Raw genomic sequence first — 25035 nt, 5'->3', positions numbered from 1 at the left:
CCACATCTCTTCACACCTCAGCAGCAAAGGGACTTTTTCTTTAAAAAATAAAAAAGCAGAGCACTTCCTTAGTTGGCGCTGTCTGTCCACCAGGCTGTGTTCAGTCTCCACGGTAACTAATTGATGTAGTTGTAGACGAATGGTGGTTCTGCTTCAGGTTTTTACTCAGATAACTTAACAAGTAGGATTCACAATATTGCATCATCACAGGGATAGATTGAAGTAAACCACAATATAAAAAAAACTAATACAAAACAAAGCTAGTGCACAATTAACTGTGTTGCAAGTGCTAACAAAGGGAAATTAATAATTAAAAATAATTTGAGTTTATGTAATACCTCCCCCTAAAATTCCACATTTAATCATAAGCTTAATAGATAAATAAAAAAATAACATCACATCACAATGTGGGAAATATGCAGGTTATGAGTTATTAGTAGTTAAAAAGAAACAGATTTTTTATTAACAAAACAACTTCAAGCTGCACACTATTAGTTTAACACAGAGAAGAAAAAAAACGTTTTAAACACACAGCACACAATTTCTGGTCTCTTATAAAAGAAAAAAAAACCAGAGGCCTTTTCTGTGTCTAACCAATAATCTGTCCCTCCACTGAAACTTTGAGGACTTGACACAATCGCCAAAATTAATAGAACTGTCTAAAAGGCTGCACACTGTTTGAAAGCATGTGGAATATCAATGAATTCATTGTTTTTTTTTTTTGTTTTTTTTTAAAGCCTTAGCTTTCTGTATGTCTGGATTTTCCAGCTCACGAGCAGAGAAGCATCAGTGTGAGAGACAAGCTATTGCTAATTGAATGCGCTAACTTGAATGATTGTTTCACACCGCATCTATAAATCCTTCTCTCCGCTTTGGAGGTGCAAATGGATCTCGACTCTTCCCACACAACCTCGTTAGCTCTCACCACTGTGAGAGTGCAGAGCTTTTTCTGCGTTGTTCTTATTATGGAGATGCTGAATAATAACTGGAAAATATTTTTAGCAACCAGTCGTATTGTCAAAGCTTTAGAATCAGCATAATTAAAATGTTTTTAGGTGTTTAGTAACACAAACTTATATCATGATACAATAAAAACAATGACTACATTACCTACAAGAAATATTCACTCCCCTTAAATGTTTTACCTGATTATTCCTTTTACAAATCTAGCATGGTCAGTAAAATTTAGCTTTTTTGACAAAAAAACAAACAAAAACATTTTAATGTCAAATCTGAAAGCTGATTTCCACAAAACATATTTTAAAAAATTAAATGCATGCATAAATATTCTCCCCTATTAAGTGACTTATTAAATTCAACAGAGGTTCAACCAGTTGATGTTAGGTGTCTCACAATGGACTACTAGATCACCGCAGGAGAGTAACGGTGTCTCCACTGAATGTGGTAGTAAGACACCTGTTTTCTGATTGTTGTGCTAACTTGTTAAAAGGCCCTTTAAGAACTTTTTTTTTGTTTTCCTCCAAGAACAGGCAAACGTGTAGGTATTGCATAAATTTTAATCTTCCTTAAAAATCAGTTTTTGGAAATATTTTGTGCATGAATATGAAAAAAAAAAATCTAATCTGTTTTGTCACCAGTGTAAATCTCTTTGCATATGGCAGCAGGGAATTATCTGGAAGTTGTGGGAACTTTCTACAAAACCAGCACAGCTGCTTAAGATGGGGTAAAAGAAAACTCCAGCACTAGAGGGCACCCTCTGTCTCTGTACCCCTCTGATCTGCTCTCTTGTTTTACACACTCATGCACCCAGAGAATTTGCTGAATGTTCAGATATGAAAGTCAGAATGAGATGTTCTCACAGCTACAAGGAGACAATCAATTTGAATTGTATTAATCAGTGCTTGCACTCAGGCCCTCTCTAGTTCACTATTCAATTACAAGTGTTACATCTCTGGCTTTCCTCCTCCCTCTCTGCACTCTGCTCGCTCTTTCTCTTCGGATCTATATCTCCGTCTCTTGCTGTAGTCGCTATCTGTATGAAAATGTGCCTATTGTTTTTTTTTCCCCCCATAGATGATAGATTTTTAACCTAATGAAAAGCACTTTGGCATAGATTGAAAAGCTGCTTAAACACATCACAGCAATCCTTCTCCTTCAAGTTGTTCTACACTTTTTTTAATCTCGAGTTTCTCTCTTGTTTCATTTCCTGTTGTACACCCCCTCCACCTCTTTGTTCCCACTGCTTTTCTCCCTGTTGACATTTCCGCTTCATAGGCAGCACCCCCATGCATCTTGTTACCTCCAAACTCCCTTCCTTTTGCCTCCTCCTTGTCCCTCCCCCTTCTTCCTATGCTAAATGGATTGCATTACTGTAATGAGCCGGTAATTTATGGAGGAGGAGTGCTGGGCTTGTATCATTTGCCCACAAAGTGTTTGGCCTCTCTAAAGCTCAACCCCCCCCCCTGCCCCATTGAAAGGCACAGACGCACTTTCAAAGCTAAATCCGTTGCCCACCTCCGTTCAGTCAGATTGGCAGAATAGTAACAGCCATGAAGTGTATCTTTGTATATAAACAACACACATTCCAACAATCCTTTTGTAAAACAGACTGAAATGAAAGGAGTTCTATGTGATTTTTAACACAAGTATTTTGACACACAAGACCATGTCAGTCTATTTACAACCTATATAGACGGTTGAAACAAGATTGTGGAGTTGACTTTCATTCCATTACATCTGCAGATATTAAAGGACAAAATCAGTGGATGAACTTAATTCATCCACTTAATTTCTTCAATATTTTTACCAATCATCGAATCAGTCATAAATCAATCTATTCATTCAGAAAATTGCCAGAGAAACATAGTGTCATTTTCTTTCATAGAGATGTGGTTAAGAAGACTATAAATACAGATGCATAATAGTTTTGGCCAAAACTTTCACATGAAATATTTAAAATGCTACAACAACATGGTATGCTTGTCGGCATTGTTGGGTCTGCTGTCTTTTGTCTTCTTCTTGAAGATATTCCACAGATTCCCAAAGGGGTTTTAGGTCAGGATCGTCTGCTGGTCAATGAATTTTTTCGTTGAGGTGTAATGTATCTCAAGATTCATGGTAATGCAGAAGATGGAGCAGCCAAAAAAATAACTGAGGGAAGAAGAGGAAAAATGCTCTTTAATCAATGTTGTTTTATTAAAATTTGAAAGTAAACTGAGCAGAAGATTAAAGAAGATGTAAAGCTTCAGCTGCGTGCATAATTGTAATTTAAATGTATCTTTGATATGCACATTGCAAGCTTTGACCCATATACATGGGCAGCTTCCCACAGGGATGTTAAAAACCATGGCAGCAGGCGGTGACTCTGATCGTAAAGAGGTTAGAGGTCAAGACAACTACTAAGACTGTGACAGTGACCCTGAACACAGGAACATCCTTTAGAGAAGATCGGGGGGGAAGGTGGCGAGGTACTGAAAATGAGGGCAAAGCAAACATTAGAGGGAAGCAAGAAAGACTGAGTCATGAAAGGAAGTGGCGGCACAATGTGAGAAAGGCTGTTAGAAGTCAGCCAAGGCTGGGATGAAATGAATTCAACCAAAAACAGAGAGAATCAAATAATTAATGGTGAGGGATGGAGCAGGTTAGCTAAAATGTCAATAAATCATTTTGGTATATGTGGAAAAAAAAACCATAAACCTTTAATTTTCTACCTCCTTCAAAGAACAAGCCAAGGGTAAAATAAATTCATCTTTTTTGTGGTGAGATAATCATGCACAGAACAATTAAGAAAGATCTCATCTTTATAATTAGTAAATTTTTTACCAAGCGGGAAGAAATATGGTAAATGATAAATGGCCTGTGCTAGCTTAGTGTTTTATCAAGTCCAGGACCCCAAAATGCTTCACACTACATTCAGTCATTCACATTCACACATATTTGTCTTTTTTTTTGTCATGCTAAACTACCCTGGACTGTTTGTCAAAATTGTCAATCTCATCTCATCAAACCACTCTCCTCCAGCTAAACTCGATATGTTCGCGATACGTAACTGGCTGAAATGTATATCGTGGATAATTTTTTTATTTAGACTTCATGCCACTCTGTTGCAGTTCTATATCAACAGAACTGCATAGAGCATAGAGATTTTGTTACCTTTCTTAATATCCTGCTCACTGTGCTTGGTAGAACAAATATATAAATATATGGCTCTTTATCTAGCTTTATTGCCAGTGGCTAAAGACAACGGCCTCTGAGTTTGTCAGACACCCTTCCTCCAAAATCCTGAGGGGAAACAGAAAGTCACCCATTGCTAATGAGAAGCTCTTTAAAAGTCAGATCATCTATAAAAAAGGATATATTTTTAAAACGCTTCAGTTCTAATCCTTTTAAGAGGTGGCAATGATTTTGATACTAATAAAACATCCAAATTCTCTGTTTTCATATTTGTACATAAAAACAATAAAGGGTTTAGGAACCATTTAGATTATTATCTTCTGAGTGAAAAAAAGAACAGTACTTTAGCTTCAAGATTTCTCTGTAGTTGTTCTTGCTCCGTTTCTGAAGTTCCCTTCTGAAAAGTATATGCTTTTTGCTTTTATGAGACACTCTGACTATGCAGCAGTTTGAAAACGAGGTCCTTAAACTGCCATTTTACATTTAAGTGGTCTTATCAAATTCATAGTCGCTGTCAAAGCAGCCATCCCAAGTAAGACATGAGTTATTTTGTGCGCGACTGAAACGAGCCTCGGGAAAGGTTAGCCATAAACTGAAAAAGATGTTTGATCTATAGCCATGTATTGATCAAAAACACTGTCTGAGCTCATGAAAATGTACGGGTGTGTATGGAGCACTTTGGAAGAGTGTGCTTTGTGTATGCAGTTATAGCACTTGACGTGTGATTTGAGTTATGGCCAGGTATTGATCAGAAAACATCACAGCTGCTTTAAACTTTGCTAAAGAGCTTTTGGTGGGACCTGACTGAGTGCAGTTAGAGACTCATGGCGTATTGGAAGTTTGACTGGACAAACAAAACACTTAGACAATATAGAACAACCTGATTATACATGTATTTGCTTTTTTAATTCAAAAATGAACTTTCCTTTTTTTTTTACCACAACTGCATACATGACACCTTCCAAAAGAATCTAAACCCCTTTAATTTTTTTTTACATTTTGTCAAAAATTTTTATTTTTAATTCATCTAAGATTTCCTGAAGAGCCTATAGATATATCGCAGGAATGTGTTGCTCCTTGAAAACATCAAGACACAAGAAGAACTGACATAAACGACTTGGATGACTTCAAAACAAAGGAAGCAGACGGATGACTCAGCCTAACAATTGGTTTAGCCTGCCATCTTTTTATACCCATTTGCCTTTTTAAAGCTGTATTCAACTTAGTTTGCATAAAAAGTGTGCTTCCGCTCAATACATAGTGTACTTTACAGTGCACAATTATTTAGTGCAAGCACTGCTTTTCAAAAGTTATTTTTAAATACATTTTAGAAAAGTGTTGCCTTTACTATCCAAGTAAAGCTAACTGGCTTCATAAAAAACCTTATTAGCAATATAGTCCATCTGTTTGTAATTTCATTGTAGTTTAAGTCCAGCTGTTCTCTGAAGGCTTCAGAGGTTTCGTATAGAAATGCAGACCAACAGGTATGACATTTGTCTAACAATCTTTCTATGTTCTCATACATGGATATCTAAACACATATTTCATTTTTCGGTTGTAGGACTCCATTCTTATCATTCCGTATTTTTATTTGTGACACGTTATGTAAAATGTGTATATATTTTAATCTAAAACAATAATAAGTAGGTAGGTAAATATTAAGTTCTTTCACATTCAGTTAAGAATACTTTTAATTTGTATGGCCAATGTTTCTTTAAACTTTTAGTTTTTAAGGTTAGAAGAGAACTGTTGATTTGTTTTGAGCTTTACGGAGTTAATGATGACCTTACCATGTCTGTATTTGGACATATCCTTGTTTGCCTCTTTTTCTTTGAGAATTAGTGGGAAGAATTGGGCATGGCTTGGGTCTGTCTTTGTTTGAGACTGCTAGCTATTAACAGTTTACTGACGTAATTGCAGTGCAACTAGCGTAATTGTTTGACTTTAGTGTTGTTTTGCCGGCTTATTAGACCCTAAATTCAGTAACAGACAAAACAGCTCGGTTAAACAATTTGTGGGGTTTTCTCAGGGAAATGGGCTCTGGGAGTTTGTCTCTGGTTAATGATTCCCACTGGGTCAAAGCAGACAGAGTGGACTGTTAAAAGACTGGAGATAAGGCATTGAAACAGACTTAGTGGCACTTTGAAGGCTGACTCTGTACTTAGACTCTGAGTGAGAGAGGATGTGTGTTTTATAGAGGGACTGGTAAGAGTGCAGCCACAACAGCAGAAAACCTATGTGCTTTGTTTGCCAGCCTCTTGCTTTACTGTGTCTTCAGTTTTTCTGCATGTTTGCATTGTCACAAAAAAGAGCAAAGCTGCAGATGCAAACACAAAACATGTCTTTATGCCCAAGTCTCCAGACTAAAAGAACATCTAAGATCTGTAGCTTTGATATCATTCAGATAGATATAGGCTGACTGCTGTTCTATAAATCTATACACTCTGTACGTAAAAGTCAGTTTTCTACTTCGATTATAATGGGCACGACAAATGGGGTCCATTTCTGACCTCTGGATCCAATTGTAGCGTGTAATTACCTTTAAGACCTGCTCCCTATGCTAAAGGATTAACCGTAATCCATAACAAAGCCATAACTGTGCTACACAACAACATTTCCAGTCAGATGCGCACAACATGCGGTTCAGCCTGCAGGATTCAGAAAGTCTTCATCTTAATAGCTACCTTTGGGTTTCCTCTGTTCTCGTTCGTCGTGTTTTCATTTGAAATAAAAATCTGTAAGAAATTTTGTCAGAATTGGAAAGCTTTTTTTTTCTTTTGCACACAGTCCAGAAGATCAGAGAGTAAGAAAAAATATAAAGAAAGAGGCTGCAGAAGATTAATATCCTCAGAGAGGCCAACAGGAGCAAAGATGCTATAGGTTTGAAATAGGGCTTAATATCCTGCAGTTACTGCATATGGCAATGGGAAGCTTTAGCCTGGGCATGTTGTTGATATTGTCTTTTGAGAAGAAATATGAAATTCATAAAGCTTCCTCAGAGTTTGTACACATATATAAAACTATCGCCCGGCAAATATTTCAAAATTAGGTTAGTTTTTTTTATGGGTTTGTTTCTTTGCATCTGACTTCTCTGGTTGTCAGAGAGAACCAGAGAACATGTCGGCCAATCTGTGACCAATAAGAAGCTGCTGATGGCTTCCTAAATTAACACAGTGAATTATGAGACTGGAATTGAACAAATCATAAACGTTTTTATTTAAAGTAAATGAGCAGAGACGCATGTCCTTTTTCAAAAGTTATTATTAAAATACACAAAATAGAAAGTATATCAATTTCCCTTTAGGATCTTACCAAAAATAGTCAATTTAAAAAAGAGAGAATAAAAGCCCTAGTGTTTCTTCTTGGTGAACTTCAGCTCACTCAATTCCTAAAGGCATTTTAAAGGTGGATGGTAAATAGACCACGAGGCCGAAACAAATATTCAATAGTTAGTGTCATTTGTCTGGCTTTTGTAAAGACTGTGCTGAACAAAGGACTTTAATCAGATGTTTTTATGGCTTTTGAAGTATTTCCCTCCAATTGGACTGACAATAAAGATAGCTCAGATAGAGCAAACCTTCCTGCTGTAGGCAGTTCTCCCTCAGCCAGAATAGGACCTTGATGAGCTACAAGCCATGATTCACAAGGGCGGAGAAGCAGAAAGAAGCAGTGCTGAGGATAATGATCTTCAGAACTTAAAATTCTTGGATTACGTTTATACTCCTGTAAGATTTTCTTCATTTGATTGACTTTTGATTTTTGGCGTTCTTGTTCAGGTGGTGTTTGGGATCCCACATGGTACTAGTTTGATTTTTGTAGGAAGAAATCTGTAAGTCATTGATTTAAAACATGAAAAGGCTCTTGCCCTAGCCATCTCATTAAAAGTCAGCCAAATTATTTGGGTTGATTCTATTTTCAGGAGCAAAAATTGGAATTAGGTCCTTTTATTAAAACTTTCAGTAAAGTTTTTTGAAAAGGTGCAGCTAAATGTGCTTTTCAATAGAACGGCTGGATTTTCCTGATTTTCTTTCTTTTCTTTTCTTTTTTTTCTGTTTGTTACTGAGACGTCAGGTGAAAAGCAAAAAAACGTGGTGGACATTCTCTTTTGTATTTGACTTTTTCTATTAAAATAGTAACACGACAGGGAAAATCTCAGCCAAAAAGAATTTAACTACTGTTCATCTGCATCAAGCACCTTTACTGACAGGCCACATTTGAACTACTCTTGAATTAAAAACACACAGAATCTGACAGCCATGTAAAAACCTCAGGTTGCATTTTAGAAACCCCTGATGTAAATATCAGGGGTTATGATTTAGTTGTGACCAGATGTAAATATCTGGTCACAACTTTGCATGTGAGAAGTTATCTTTATTGGTCTATCGTCTGTGGTGTTTAGGATAAAGTTTTGTTTTGCCATATAGAATTTTTTTTATTATTTAAAACATGAGAGAAAACAGTCAGCATAAGTCTTGATGAGTGATCCTGGCCTATTCTTTTTTTATGAACTGACATTGTCCCACTGTGCACGTGTTTGAAATCCTGTTGAGGAGGTCCTATTTTCACTGACAAAGAAAAGCCTGTTGTAGGTCACCTCTCTGATAGCTCCATCTCTCCTTATCACCCCTTCATTCTGTCTATCTGTCCTTGCCCATCACTCGATCTCTCCCCTCCGTCCCCCTGTCATTCACTCACCTCTCCAATCTTTGTCTCCACTTTAGACATCACATCCCCTTCCCAAGGTTATCACACATCAAATGCTAAAACAGCCCCGGTATTTGTGCGTGTGTGTTATTCAGCGAAGATGGACCTCTAAAAATACCCCAACTTATATATGTATATATTTTTTTTGCTGTTTTATTTCAACTTCTTAAAAAAAGGCTTGCTGATTTCCTGCCTTTCTTCCTTCCACAAAGAACCACACAAGCACAAAAACCACATATGAGCACACAGGGCCACAAAATGTTAAGTGTTAGCTGGCATGCTTCACATCAGAGGTTTGATGGGAAAAAGCCCATGCCCTCAGCACACTGCCTTCACCATGCCTGGGAGCTAATTAATTGCCCACATCTAGTGTGTCCCACCATAAAGTGCTCTGTCTGCTCCTCCTTCCTCATATGTTCTTCTCAGAAGCTCAGTTAATTTTAGTTCCCTAGTCTTTGACTGCAGTAGACCAAAATGTCTCGGTCGACGAACTTTGCATTGTTGAATTTGTGCCTTTCTAAGTTTTGCAACCCTTCCTCTCTTTTTGTTCATTTTTTTGTTTTTATTTTTCCATATTTTATCTCACTTGGGAGATGAAGCTTAGTTTCTATCCCCTCAAGTCATCCAAATAGAGAAATAGGAAACCACTTTCCGCTTTCTCACAACATAACATTCACTGTTTCTCAGCTCATGTCCTGCCAAAGCAACTTCTGCCTGTTTTCCTATCTACAGTACATATACATTACAAGGGTTGCATTGAATGTTGTTTACTGGATTAGATTGGACCCGATCAGGCCCAGTACCTTTGAAGATGAGGTTAGTGTGTTCATCATTCAGACTTTTTGTGGTCAGCACTTTCCCATTGCAAGAAGACATCAAAGGAGTAAAGCAATGTCCATATGTGGCTTATTTGGGTCACATTGTGCTGTTTTTAACACTCTGTATGACATATGTGTTCATTTGTTTTGTATTGCTACAGTCTGAGACCAAGATTTACTTTACAAAATCCATTTCTGCAAAGTTACACTGCTCAGTGCAACAACCAAACATGCACAGATTTTGTGAAGTTTGACCTATTAAAACCTATTTTGGTTTTAATATTATTAAGATAAAAAACAACATTTGACATATTTTTTTTCTTCCTGGCATGAGGCATTATGCTTGAGGAGCAGAGGGATCAAAGTCAAGCCTTGTGTGTGAGGCAGCAGTCGCTGTGAAGTGTTTTTACAATTGTCTTAAAATGAAGACAAAATGATTAGTGACATTTTAAACTGTACCTTATATTAGCAATTCACAGTCCTGGAGAAAGTAGATTCTCACTTTTACTCTGAGACATCCAAAAGGGATCCAACCTTTCCAAATTCAACATGCTCTATAACAGAGTGAGGTTAAAAGCTGAAAATAATAAAGCTGAGGTTTTTAAGGACATTCAGTCATCTTGTAAAGTCCCTCTCTATCTCTCTCTCTCTCTCTCTCTCTCTCTCGATCTTTCTCTCTCTTTCTCTCTTGTAACTTGAATGAGCCTCACACTCTTACAATGCTTTGGAAAATCTACTTTCTTTTTAAGAAATTCCTAAATCTCACCAATGTGACCAGACACTGAAAACTGTTTGTTGCACCTAAAAGGTCTTCTTAAAAAACATTTTTGTCCAAAACAACTCAAACTGCAACAGTATTTATACTTATGTGGTCTCTAACATTCCTCCATAAATACAGCAGAAAAGAAATCTTGAGTTGTAAAGGTTTTGTTTGTTGTGCATGTGGTGTCTGGTTGGACATGAGGCAGTAGTACTGCTTCCTCATAAAAACATGAGTAGCATTTTTTAGTAAGATGTTTTTCACCACCTCTTATGAAATAATTATATATTTTTTGTTTGTTTCAAGGCTCCTAAATGCAATTTTCTTATGTAAGCTGAAGACCAAAATGATAAATTGCTTTTATGAATCCACATGACTCTGTTCCCATGTGAGTGGCACCTTTTTTTTAACAGTATAATATTATATCCTGTTGGGCGATATAACATTATACGTACGATAAGAGTTCTTAATAAAAATTAATTATGGTGCTATTTTTTTTATGACCTCTTAAAACTTCACATAAAGGTCAAGCTTGCACCAGATCCTATATGTTGCAGTTAGATAGTAATACAAAATTCCTTTCTGATTCTTTTTTTTTTCCTTTTTCCTGATGTATTTAAAGTTTTTTTTTTCTCATTCTGGGCAAGACTGTCTGAAAGTCTTACTTGTTTTTTATGTCTGTATTACCTTTTCAATGCAGTCATAAAGCTTATTCTGGCCATCTCAATGTAAAATGGTATTACACTGGCATGAATTTTATTTTGGCGTGGTATTATGTTTTATTTTATTTTTTTCTTCATTATAATTTATGCACACTGCACAGGCCCATGTAAAAATATGTTAAATATTAAACATGGCAGTCTCTGGAATCCATCAGTGGCACGTAACAGCAGCCTTACGACAGGGTTACTTTCCAGTCCGGGTCTTGGGCCAGAATGGAAAAAAATTACAATTTAGAAACATTTTTAACACTACAGACTTTATTCTGTATTCTGTTGCTTAAAAAAAGACAAAGTTTTGAAAATGCATTTCATTTAATTTATATTTGAAGCTCGGGTTTTTGTTAAATTCATTAATTATTTTAGGTTGGGGAAAGGTTATTTTTTACTGAAGGAGAATTCACTCATTTATTGTTCTGAACTGTATCACTTTAGTGGTTTAACCTGGACTTGCAGTACTTGAATTGTGTCTGATTTAGGTGCCAAACAGAGCTATGAATTCCTGTTTTAAAATTTTAAACAGGCACAATAAAGGTATCATAGATCACAAATTTCACTTTGAAGAATCTGTTTTTGGTGTTGGATAATCTAGTCCAGATCTGGCAGTTCTATTTGCTCCAAATTTTGAAAATCAACTTGTCTGAAATGGTCCAGTTGGGGAAGAAAACACAACCCCTTTTACACTGATTGTGTTGGGTTGTGTTTTGAGGCACACATATATTAGAAATATTTGATCATATGTATTGTCAGATCTTTGAAATACACGCTGTTATCATCAGAGTTACTGCAAAAAGTCATGGGGGGTGTATCCAGTTTAATATGACAGAAATAATGACATAGCATCATTTAGGAGAATGTAATAAGTGAATATCTAATAAGGCTGTAAAAAATGCCTAACCACAGAAACGCTGATGTCATTTTCAAAGGTAGAATAAGCTGATTAAAGAGGACGTCTCCTCAAGTTTCAGTCATTAAAGTGTTGACCACTTCCTGACCTTGGTTTCAAAGAGTAAAGTTATTTTAACCTGAAACTACCTTATGTTGGAAGAAATTCATCCGTCATGGTGTCAGAAAACATATTCTGCCTCAGCTGAGAAAAGCAATAAGTTATGAAATCCCTATCTGGGGATTTAATGGAGTAAATGAAACACCATAGATTTATGGTTTTACTCAGATGTTCACCTTTGGTTGACATTTGTGACGGTAGCTTCAAACCGGAAGGTTGGAATTTAGCTTTTGCTTAAAGTATAAAAATCCTTCCGAATTCGAGACTCTGATATTGGCAGGATAGGGGACCTATCCTGGATCTAAAGAGCAAATATCTGATCTATTGTATTAATTTGTTATATGTAACTGTTTTTTAAAGTATTGACGAGACGTTATAAAAGCTTCCACACAGCTTTCCACCCAGACACACACAGACAGATTGATCCTAAAGCCATTTTCAGGCAGGGCAGCAGAGTGTGTCCTCATTACTGTCAGTGACTGTGTAGTCACCAGCTCCTAGCAGCTAAATAGGATTTTGCCATCTTTTATTTATTTTTTTTCAGGTTTTTTTCACCTCAACTTCTCTTGCGTGTCGCTTCATCTGCGTCTCAGACAGCAAATCAGTAAAGGTGCAGGAGAGACAATTTCCTGTCCTTGTGCTCTTCTTCTGAATTGTTTGATAATTTCTCACAGTTTTCATTACGATATTATAAGCTGTGAAAAAATAAATGTAGGTGTATCTAAAACAAAATGTAGATGTTACATCATTTATAATCATGTGGGGGAATGTTCACATATAATTGTTTTCAGTTTTTTCTATAAAAGAAGCCAAGAAAAATCAATATCTTAAATGATAAAAAAGAAAACAAAATCATAAAACTTACAGTTTAATGACTATTGTCATTAGTACTGGTTGAGCACCAGATGGTAACCCTTTTCACTGCTGTCCAGACTGTAGGAGGAAAAGTTAAACCAGTACAGCTTCCACTCACAATCCATGTCAGCCTGATAGTTTCCTAAAATGGAGAAAACTTCCTTCATAATCTTTTGATTATACGTACAGAATGGAGTTTCAGAGGTGTGCTGCTTGTGATCAGTTTGCTAACACGTGAGGTACTCCTGACTGTTAGACTGATAAATATGCAGTATATTGTCAGCTATATGTGCCAAACTTGACAGATTAGGATCAAAGCAATCTCAGTTGAATAGAAATCATCTTTGAATTGATAGCACCACTGCCATGCTCTGTAGCCATAAAAATGAGAATGAGAAGTTTAGAAGAATACAAATTCTGTAGAGATGTATGACTTAGGAAACAATAAATAATAATAAATCAAGTAACAGTATGTAACCTATATTTATCTAAAATCCTGCCTTTTATGGAACAGTAGCACAAAGAACAATCTTTGTTGAAACTCTGTATCCTAGGGTAACACATGGCGATGGCAGCACCATGTTCCATTTCAAGCTTGTTTGAAATGGAAGGGAGTTTTGAGTATTTTGCAAAGACAAATGAACAAATCTTTGAGTATTAAGTCTGAAAGCTACTTTGTGTTGGTCTGTCTCATTTTGCTCATCTTTAAGTCCGTCACAGATGATCTAAAACAAACTGATCATGTCTATTCAAAAGGTTTTTTTTAAAGCCAGTGATTTGGATTTGCAGTCTAGTGTTGCTGAATTGGTGTATTCTCTTGACAGAAGACCGAACGGAGGATCGAACAGAGAAAGCAGCAAGATTATCTGGTTTATACAATGGACAAATATCCTGGTTGATTGTTGAACAAACAAGTCTCAGTAGCCAACTTAAATTTGTATGGCTAAGACTTTATTTGACTCTGATTTGTCAATTTCAGAGCTTTATAAACTAATGGTATTGTTTTTGTGTCTCTCTTTCCTTGTATTGATTTCCAGCTGGAATATATACGAAGCAGATTTAAATGTGTTGGTCACTGGAGGCAGCTTGAGCGCAGCACAGTTATTAGGAGACGCATGCACCATTCTTAACATCAAGCAGATCTCTGCATTTTGCCTTGAATGCTTTCCTGTCATGCTGTGGGAAGCAGAGGTGAATTAAATTAATCAGAAATGTATGTTTGGTAAAGGAAAAGTTGAAAAGAACCAGCATTTGATTTGTATAACTACAGAACTTTTTTTTTATCATCTCCCTTTTCCTCAGAACATCAGTGATATGTATATCTTTACTTAAGATGAAATGCCTGAACCCAGGTAATGAAAGTTTGGATCATGTGACTGAAAATGACGAAGGCAACAGGATTCAAGTTTTGTTTACTTGAATCTAGACAAATATGTGTCTCTAGTGTGTGCATACTCTACAACGTTATCATTTGGTCTCCTCATGTTCTCTTAAGCTATCTGGCTCACTAAAGCGTCTCCTGCCATTTTTCTTTTTTACATGAAACATACTGTAGCTTCAAAGCAGCTTTACTGCCTGTTTAGCTATAATGTACCATTATGCATGGCATGATGGAGCACAAAAGAAACCACATGTGGTGTGCTTCAAGTGGCCTAAGCTATATATTACACATGTCACATGCTATACGCATGTGTGTGTGTGTGTGTGTGCGTGTGTGTGTGTGTGCGTGTGCGTGCGTGCGTGCGTGCGTGTGTGCGTGTGCGTGCGTGCGTGCGTGCGTGCGTGTGTGTGTGTGTGTATGTGTGGAGGCGTCTACCTTACACAGCAGGAAAAGGATTCAGGGACACGGAGAACAGAGCGTAGGATTATACATTTCCCTTTTCCTGTGGGGAAAAAGGCTCCCTCACCTCTAACACACATTTATACACACTTTGACTGGGCTGGTAGTCATACTCAATGTGCAGTAACATTGTTGATGTGCTGACTGTGTGTTATTTAATACTGTACTATGGGAACTGCTTGTCATGAAAGTGAGAAGGTGAGGAGAAGACTTTTTCTTTTTTACCGACGTGGAGATGTCTCAGACTTGTTCCTGAAGCACAAAAAGGTTGAAGTAAAATGGATTTTTGCAAATGAGAAACAACATCAGGGCTAAGGAGCTATTTGAAGAGGCTGTCAAAGGCTTTCTCAGTCTTTACCTTCCTGCTTTCATCTTTACCTCACCTCTTATCCTTCCGTCTTCTTTCGAGTTCTCATTAGCGATGGTTGTGAGAATGAAGAACAAAGCCCAGGAACTGCCAATCGATCCCCAAGCATAGCCGTCAATCGACTGATTGAGCACAGGTCTCAGGGATGCACACAACAATTGATGCGGCAAAGACTGATGAGAGAGATTGTTGTGTGCCTGTTTGCATTTGTGTGTTCATATATCAAGACTCAGGGCCAGATTGCAGAAGATGTTTTCTCACTTTGTTCGCTGTACATTTTTAATTTGTCACTTTATTAAGACATTATGGCAGCACACGTGAGGAATGCCTTACTGTGAAAGAAAATGTAGCTTCGCTCTGAAGGCTCCATGTGCTAAGCATCAATATAATTTCCAAATTAATATTGGGTTTTTAACTAAATTACCATCTGCAGGCTGAAATTTATAATTGTAGGAATGTCCTTTAGCACATTGCAGAGAAACCACTTGGTTTTCGTAGCCACTCATAAGTTGTTTGCCTTAAATCTGACTGGATATTTTATGTCTCTTCTTGGCAGAATTAATAGAGTTAATTTAAAATGCTTGGCTTTCTGACACTGACTGAGGTTTTAAGAATAATCCGCAATTTTCCCGCAAAATGTGTGTCTGGGATCATCGTCCTTATGAAACACAATTTTAACCATTTATTATTTAATTTCAGGTTGCATTTAATAATTTTGGATGTAGTATTCAAACCTCATTTTCCCACTGCTTTGTGTGATATAGAAGTACCACTGGCCTTGAATCAGAGCCTCAGCATCATGCAGCCACCGCTGTGGTTAACAGGTTCCACATTAATTTTGGGGCTAAGAGCCTCCAAAACTTTATACTTTCAGTTGTATAAATAGCTCAACATTGGTTTCTTACACTAAAAGTTTTCTCCATGATGCGTTTGGTTTGTTAATGTTGAACGTGCCGAGACTGGTGCTCCAGCGTTTCACTATTAATGATAGGCCTGGTGGTTGCTGGCATGTTGATTATTCTATCCGATTTCTTTCCATCTAAAGTGGGCTAGGATTGAAGTTTGGGTTTGTGGTAAAAAAACAAAACAAATAACACTGTGTATAAACTCTAAAATTTCTGATAGAGCGATCAAATATCCAGTCCGCTTTATGGCAAATATACCTTTATGGCAAAGGTTCATGGTTAGAAAACCCTGTGGTCCAGGAAAAGTGTATTACAGGACATTTATCCAAACACTGGTACAACATATTTGAGCCTGTAAGCATAGTTTTGACCCTGCATCGATGAGAGAAATTATACAATAAATTCAAACTTATGCACCTAATTATTATTTTTTTTGTAAAAATCTCTAAAATTTTTTGTTGTGTTATCATTCTGCTCCATATAAAGAGGGTTTAAATATGAAATCAATGACATCTATGGTTGCAATCAGTGTATTCAAATTCAACCTTTGTCTTGTCACACTCTCTTCGCTGGTTTAACAACCCCTCCAGTGACAAACACGTATTTGTTTTTGCTGGATATTTACCCTGGCACTTTGCTTCTTCCCTTGGCACCACCCAACAAAACATGCAAAATTATATCATGCACTGGCATCGAGTCACGCTTTGCTTTGGCACTGTGTCATTGTCATTGCCTTTCAGTGTTGCGACTCATGCCAACATTCTGATGTATGACTCCTGCAGCTGTCTGAACAAACATGGGTGTGTGGGTGAGTTTTCAATATGCAAGCATGTGCAGATTTTTTTCCAAGGTGTTGACTAAACGTCAAATTCCTGTCACAGCTACTCAGATGATCTGCCCTGATTTCATCTCAAATTTCTCCGAGTCCCTGAGGAACAATGTTGCTTCCACATTTGCATGAGAAAAGGTTTTTTCACACTAACACCTTTTTCTGTTTTTCTTCCCAATTCCCCCATTTCTCCCCCTCCATGCCAACAGCTTTGATAGCCATAGGCCAGTACAGCAGTACCATAGAGACCGTGGATGCTGGCTGGTGCAAAGACATCACAGACCAAGGAGCCACACAGATCGCTCAAAGCAGCAAGTCCCTCCGATACCTGGGCCTCATGAGATGTGACAAGGTAACAAGGCTTAACACTAAACTTGTGGCTGCAGCAGATGATTGCTTAGTGTGTGTTTGCGTGTGTGTGCTCACATACTGTGGCAGAACGTCATGTGAATGTAAATTTGTGTGCATGTACCTGAGCAAAGGGTTCTTTTAGAGAAGGTAATGATGATAAAAATGGAAATTCAAATATCTAGGTTTTAGACGCTCTCAAAACAAGGAATATAACAAGACCACTAGAGACCTAAAATCTTGGACTGGAATTGCGGTGATGATTTCCATTTTATAATCTAAACAAACAGTTGCCATCAGGTGCAGCACTGCTTTCTTTCATTAGTAAGCCCCTTTTTCCCGCAATGAATGCACCTAGAAGTGAATCCATGTGTACATGTGCACAAGGTTGACTGCACCTGTTGTCATTGTAAGTAGAAGTAGTATTAGCATGAGCCACTTTACGCTCAAGGTATTTTCAACATCTTTCCTGTGTAGTTCATGTTTATTATGTAGCTCTAAATCTATTTTGTTCATTAATATGAAATGATTGGAATTAGGATTAGTTATTTATTCTGTAAAGGACCATACAATAATTTTTTAGCTACTAACCTCCCAGAAAATGAATAGACAAATGCATGTAGTTTAAAACTGACGCAAAACACAGAGGATTCATCTATATCATGATCCTTGTGTAAAACCTTATTATAGTTAGCAGGACTTTCACTGTTTTGTAAAGCTGCTAACATACACAAAATATATCAATACAAACTAAAGGTGTCCACTAAGAGTGAGGCTGCAGGACACACACTCGGCCCGTCCTGCAGCATGGATGGATGTGTGATTATGTTTCTTCCTGATCATTCTCCTCATCATCATTACTATTGGTGGTTATTTTCTGAATCTTCTATAAGTTTTACTCGATGACATATTGACTGCCACTAACTCACACAGAATGTAATCTGCATTACATTATTTCCCTCCATCTTGAAAATGAGATCCCAAATCTCATGAGATCTCCTATATTAATAAAGCAGACGAAAACAATTCATAAGCATTCTGGGTAAGGTCTTGATTTGCAAGTTTTGCATCTACATTGTTTTGAGAATGTGAGAGAAGTAATGAGAAAAACACACCACTGCACAGAAAATTTGTGCAACAGCTAAGAAAATGCTCGAAAGGATTCCAGCATTAGCTGTGTACTATGTTACCGGTTGTGGCAATTTATGAAGTGAGCAGGTATGTCATTGGCTAAACAAAATCTGCAGCAATTAACATTTAACACACTCAAAAGTCAGATGACATACATGTGCTTTAGGATGTGCTTTTTGAATTTCAGCACAAAGTATCCCTTAATTAGCCTCTTCTGTTTTTGCTCTTTATATCACTGTTAAGTATGACAAGCCATCAAGCAAATGTAAATTAAAATAAGTCTCATTTTCAATTATCACAAATTCTTGATGGCAATTGTTGCAGCAAGGACTCCAAAGTATATGAGATCTTAGTTGTTATCGCAATCAATCAATATGTGCATTAGTGAAATCACAAATGATTTCTTGGATGCAATGCAGTGCAGCGCATGGCGGCCTCACTTCTGTCAGACTTCCCCAGGGCAGCTGCGTCTACAACGTAGCAGCTTACCACCATCAGTGTGTGAATGTGTGTGTGACTGGGTGAATGACTGATTGTAGTGTGAAGCGCTTTGGGGTCTGGACTAGATAAACGCTAAACAAGTACATCCCTTTTACCATAGCCATGCATTCATTCACCCACATGCCAAGAACGCGCTCAGCCAGATGGATGGACTCTTAATTACCCTTGATACCAAAACCTGATCTATATTTTTGGCAGCTAAATTTCAGGGACAGGACAATGGGCATTGAGATGGTGGAAAAGGACTAGGCGTGATATCATGAGTGGGATAAGACCAGAGAAGAAGGGAGAGAGAGCAGCTGGATTGACTTTTACACTTTATTCTGCACAGATATGTTTCTGTACCTAAGCCCAAAACCACAGTATCTATAAAAAATGTCTCTGGGGATGCTTTAAATAGATTTCCCCCCACTTTAGATTTAGAAACATTTTTACATTTGGTTTTGGATTTCACAATCGTACGATCCCCCTGGTATGAGAAGCCAGTTGGTGATAAAAAGGGGCACAAGGAATTTTGAGTTATGTTCAAGGCTGTTCAGCAGGTTGGAAACTCATCATTTTTATTCCTTCATTATAAAATCGGTGGATATCTGCAAGTCGTGGCCTCCAATTTGACCCTATGGATTTCTTAGATAAAAATGAATGCTCTCAGATGGTTAAGTGCGTCGAGTGCATCGGTGTATCATATTTATCTATTTAGACTGTAATAAAATTATATTATACGAGGATTTGACAGTGACCCCCATTTGTGAGGTCTCTGGGATGAAGCAGTGTACTCGGTTCACATTACAGCAGACATAAATGTGTATCTATCATATTTATCTGTAAGTAGTAAAGTGAAACAACATTACACAGCAGGTGATCACTCAGGCTCCACTTTCATTTAGTTCACCCCTACCTCACTGACTCATTGACCTAACAATCGATAGATACAGTCGAGCTAATAAAAACAGGAATGACCCACATCTTAAATGAAAAAGATAGTTTAATTTATCGTCCCACCTTCCTTTTTAGATGCTATGCCACTTAATTAAGCAGAACAACAATGAATATTAACTGCAGAGGCCAAATAGGAAAAATAATTCAATCACCTGTTAGAGAGGACTGCTTTTCAGATGCTTTTATTTTCCAATAAAAGTATATCAGATATAATGTAAAGCGTGTTTTCTTATTTAGCAATGTAGTATTGAACATTTTGTTATGCGCACAATTACAAATCTCAAGAACCAGGCTTATAAATTATGGTTGAGTCAATACTTCCTGGCAGAGGTGGTTAGAGTAGCCAAAACATGGACTCAAGTAAGAATAGCACTACTCCAATATATTTATGCTTTTGTAAAAGTATTAAGTAGCAAGAAAAAAGTATTTTTGAAAAAAACCCTGCTCAAATATTACATACTTTTACTCCAGTACTACTTACTACTGTACATACAGTATATGCAACACACTTCAAGTGACAATATCTACTGTTTACTGTATTTTCACTTGATCTCCAAATGGCGCAACAGGCTTTACAGATAGAAGATTACATTAAAACAGCAAAGTTTTTATGTTTTTAAACTTTGTATGAACAAACAAGAAGTGGTGTACCTTTGGTCAAAACAAGCCCGTTCTTCATTCAGGGAAGCTAATGGGTAGAATAGCCAAATATTGTACTCAAAGAAGTGTAGCTACACTTCTTAATGATACTACTCAAGTAAAAGTAAAAAATGCAGTGCAGCAAAGCAGCTCCTAAGTTGTTGTTGTTTTTTTAAGTTAAATAAATGTAACTATGTACTACCCACATGTTGTTTGCAGGATATAACAATCCACAGTTAAAGTTAAAGTTTTACAGACCACAAATTGTTTTAAAAAAACGTTAATCAACTTGAAATAATTCAGTACAGTTTTATTGAGTTATTGTAATGTGTTTTTAATGCTCATATCAAAATTCTTCTTTTGTGTTTGCACAAATGGAAAAAAAATGTTGGACAAATGTCAAGCTCTTTCTGTTTTCACTCGAGCTCAGTGGTGGAAAAAGTACTCAAAATATTTACTTAAGTAAAAGTACAAATACACAGACAAAAATGTACTTAAGTAAAAGTCAAAGTACCACATTAACATTTTACTTAAGTAAAAGTAAAAAAGTACTGGCTTTTAAAAATACTTAAGTATTAAAAGTAAAAGTACTTGCTGAATGCATTGCCTAATCACCAATATCATTAAGTGTACCAATCATATTTAATTTTAATACATCAGTAAAGTGCCATTTTAATGAACAATGCCACAGATAAAGCAGGTTTTTATTGAGTTTACTCTGTAACATAGTTTAGACTTAGATATGTGATTCTATGCATCATAATTTCAGGGATGGAAACATCTCGTCTCCTGTCCTAACATAACATGAACTTCACTTTTTTTGCCACACATTTATTTTGAAAGAAATCCAACTGGCAGAGGAAGACATGGAACCAAGGAGCCTCGTAGGAGAGTTGTAGTCTGGACCACTGAACCCAAGACCAAATCAAAACCAGCACCCCATGCTACATGACAATAACATTAAGTGCACCTATCAAAACCGCTTCTCAAATTGATCTGAAAGATTCACTTTCCCATAAAAACACCTAGATATTAAACACTTAGAGCTGAAATAAATTTAACCAGTGACAATTCAAACTCTTCTTCATTCTGTTTTGCTTTCATCTCTGTGCCACAATACACAGAGGTCTCCTGCCATCCCTAAAAAAATAACACCCTGGGCGGTTGCCCATATTGCCAATGTCAGAAATAATAATTGTCTGCACCATTAAACAGCAATTAACAACGCTCAACTATGAACACTGTCCAAGGCCCAATAAGCAAGAAGTAACCAAGCAGGAGGAGCACCGTGACTGTTCTCATCCTCCCTCCTGCTGCAACGTCTGCCACCATGACAGGTGACGAAAACAAAGAGCAATGAGCATGCTCTGCCTTCCTACGTTCTTGTTTTATTTATTCGCCAATTAAATATAAAATAAAATAGCTACTGCAGTGTACGCAGAGCATTACAAGAACAAAGAACGGCTCTCAGTGAGGCTTCAGCACTATAGGACTTGGTCAAGATCCGTCCAGAAGAATCGGATTGTCCATGAATGTCATATTACTATATTGCACTTTGGTCACAGCGTTGTCCCATATATGCAACACCTCAGTCAAAACCTCCACACAGGAATTCAGCGCATGAGTGACAACTTTTTTTCATCGCAGATGCAACATGTGTTTCAGTAAATACAGCTCGCTTTGCTAGCATCACGTCCACGGAGCTTACCTTTCTTTAAGCTTTCCTTCCAAGTGACGTTAAAAATTGGATGAAGTTCCCACCGTCAGTGAAAGCGAAGCGCTGCTGATTTTACATGTCGCCATATCTTATGATTTATGCAGCGCTATTATATTACTGACGCTCAGAGGAAACCACTGCGCATGTATGGAGCTCAGCGTGCGAGTAAAGGTGGAGCCGATGGATGACAACAGACACTAAGTCACGTTATTGCTTGGATTTTACGGCGCCACCTTAAATCCCTGAACTTCACATTTTAATGGAAAAAAGAGCAACGAGACTTGGATGTAACGAGTAACGCGACACTTTTGTAGAAATGTAGTGAAGTAGAAAGTACAGATACTTACTGTAAAATGTAGTGGAGTAAAAGTAGAAAGTATCCATTATTAAATCTACTTAAGTAAAGTACAGATACACGAAAACTGTACTTAAGTACAGTAACGAAGTACTTGTACTTCGTTACTTCCCACCACTGCTCGAACTTAACTCAAAAGTTATTCATCAGTTGAACAAGACAATCAAAAGTCTTCTAAAGTCCTTAGAAAGCTGAGCAAAAGTTTGGCCTCAACAAAAAAACTTATTAGCAGAGAATGTTACTTGAATCACTTTTCCAGTAAGGTATAAATGCACGTTTTGGGTTTTTTTATGTGACATTTTTAAATAAATTAGTATAATTTTACTTGATTGACCCAATTTCCGAATTTCCAATTTTAATGATCTTTAAAAAAAGTTAAATAACGACTGACTTTTTTATTATTTTTAATTTTTTGCAACATCTAAAACTCACTATTTTTACAGTTTTACTAGTCTTCTGACTTGCATTCAGGTGCGACTTGTATGTTTTTGTTCCTCTTCATGACCAATTCTCTGGTTGCTGCGTTAAATGTTAATTCATACTTACCGACATGAGCCAAGAAGTCAACATTACCATCTGCAGCCCAGAGGAAAACTAATCTTATCCTTTCATTTCTAAAAAAAAAAAAAAAAAAAAAAAAGCAACTTATACTGAAGGTGCATTATAGATATGTTTTTTTTCTTTCTTTGTGGCACAGAAAATATGGTACTCTGGTTTAATGTCAAGGTGGTGAGAAAAAAAAACCAAACTATTATATGCTGTTTAAACATCTGTTTTCAATTATATTTTAACAAATGTTCATGGTCTCCTGCAGAATTGTATCTTGTTATATATATATATATATATATATATATATATATATATGATGGCCATCTATCTTGAGGGAGGACAGCAATCCTCTTACATTTTCTACATTTGTTCACTTGGTTGTTGATTGGCAAGAATCTAAACTTAAATAATCTAAGTAACCTTTCCCAGAAGAGGATCAACTCTCCGAGCTATTCAGTCAAAAAACACTCCATGCAGCGATGTACTAATGTCAAAATTAGATCATGACGGGACATATTTTTCTTGATTGTTTAATATGGTTCAGCTGATCTGATTTAAGAATTGCTTGGAAAATCTGCTGTTTTTCCTTAACAGAAAATACAGGGGAGAAGAGGCAGCTGTACACTGAACTTCATGTACCCTTTAGCTGAAAGGTTTTCCAACAACTGTAATTGCTACGTTATCCAAGACGGTTCCGAGTAAAAACATGTTCCTGATGAAGATATTTTCTCCTTTGAAGGCATTTCCTGCCTTTCAACTTGATGGATGTAAGTTTGTCCAACTCTTGCATCCTTGCCCTTGACTGACTCTTCAGAATATCATTTTCCCTTGCTTTGGGATGTATGCACTCAAGGATCACTCTTAATATTTATACATCTGCTAACTACCATCTAGCCCACCTAAATGTCAGCGCTGGTGTTTTTCAGATCAAATAATTTATCTCCGCATACCTGCTGTAAATGTTTGCATTGCAAAAATAAACTGTTATGTACTCTTCAATGTGCACAAGATGTCCAGTCGATGCTGTTGACAGTGTTCTGGACATATTGCAAACAAAGTTCATCATTCCCTTACATGGACTTTACTTAGTTTCTTTTAAATTGTGTGTCTCTTGAGGAATGTGGCACAAATCGCAAAAAAAAAAATAAAAGTAGCTAAAAAGCCTCTTTGAAAAACTGGCTCCTCGTAACCTGAAAATCATGTTTGTCACAAACTTTCCTACAGCTATTTATGTAAATTTTCTAATCTACATTTGGCTTTAAAAAAAAAATCTATTCTCAGTCTCTGCATCTCTCCCTCAGTCCTCCTTCAAAGCTGCCAAACAATCCGACGGTGTTGCGTTTCAGTGTGTCAGTCTCAAACAAACAGTCTTGTGATAACCTTGACACACTGGTGCAGACAAACCAGTCAGCTCCGTGTCTCTGCAGTGTGTAAATTTATTTGAAATTGTCAAAACGTTGTGAATTTTAATCTGGTGGCCTCCTCGGAATGTCAGCGGACCGAGAAAGTGCAGAACTCATTTAGGAACTGTTAACAGGATCCATCTGGCTCCCCTCATGTGCAGCAGTGTGAACGATCCGTTTCCTTCGTCACGGTTTGTATAAACGGGCTTCTGAACTGTATACAGTTGAAAGCCGCGCCGGCCTGAATGTAATGTCCACTGCTGGCAGAGGCAATACGCAGCGCTCAGACATCCCAGCACAGCGCATGTCAGGGCAATATTCACGCACGTAAGGACATACGTGAGAAAAATCCTTGCGACTTTATGAATGCATCCCTATTTCAGTTCTATTTTCAAAAGATGAATCATACACAGCGTTCGTAGATAAGAATTTGTTCATTTGTTGAGTTTTTTTTTTGCTCTCCGTCCTTCCCTTCTTGTCTTCCTGAAGGAGCTCCTTTGTGTGCCGCTGTGTTTA

The 25035-nt window shown here is 37.1% G+C and overlaps 1 protein-coding gene across 1 annotated transcript in view; it reads left to right on the top strand.

Moving 5' to 3' along the window:
* fbxl17 (F-box and leucine-rich repeat protein 17) overlaps window positions 1-25035 on the top strand; it is a 243863-nt gene that overhangs the window by 200665 nt on the left and 18163 nt on the right. The window contains exon 10 of the mRNA XM_008418318.3: window positions 17147-17289. Coding sequence (XP_008416540.1) covers window positions 17147-17289 — 143 coding nt within the window. The remainder of the gene's footprint in view (window positions 1-17146; window positions 17290-25035) is intronic.

Source organism: Poecilia reticulata, chromosome 9, assembly GCF_904066995.2.
Source record: "Poecilia reticulata chromosome 9, P_reticulata-male-v2, whole genome shotgun sequence".
In the NCBI taxonomy this organism is placed as follows: Eukaryota; Metazoa; Chordata; class Actinopteri; order Cyprinodontiformes; family Poeciliidae; genus Poecilia; species Poecilia reticulata.
Note: the sequence above shows the minus strand (reverse complement) of the source record. Positions and strands in the feature narration are given on the sequence as shown.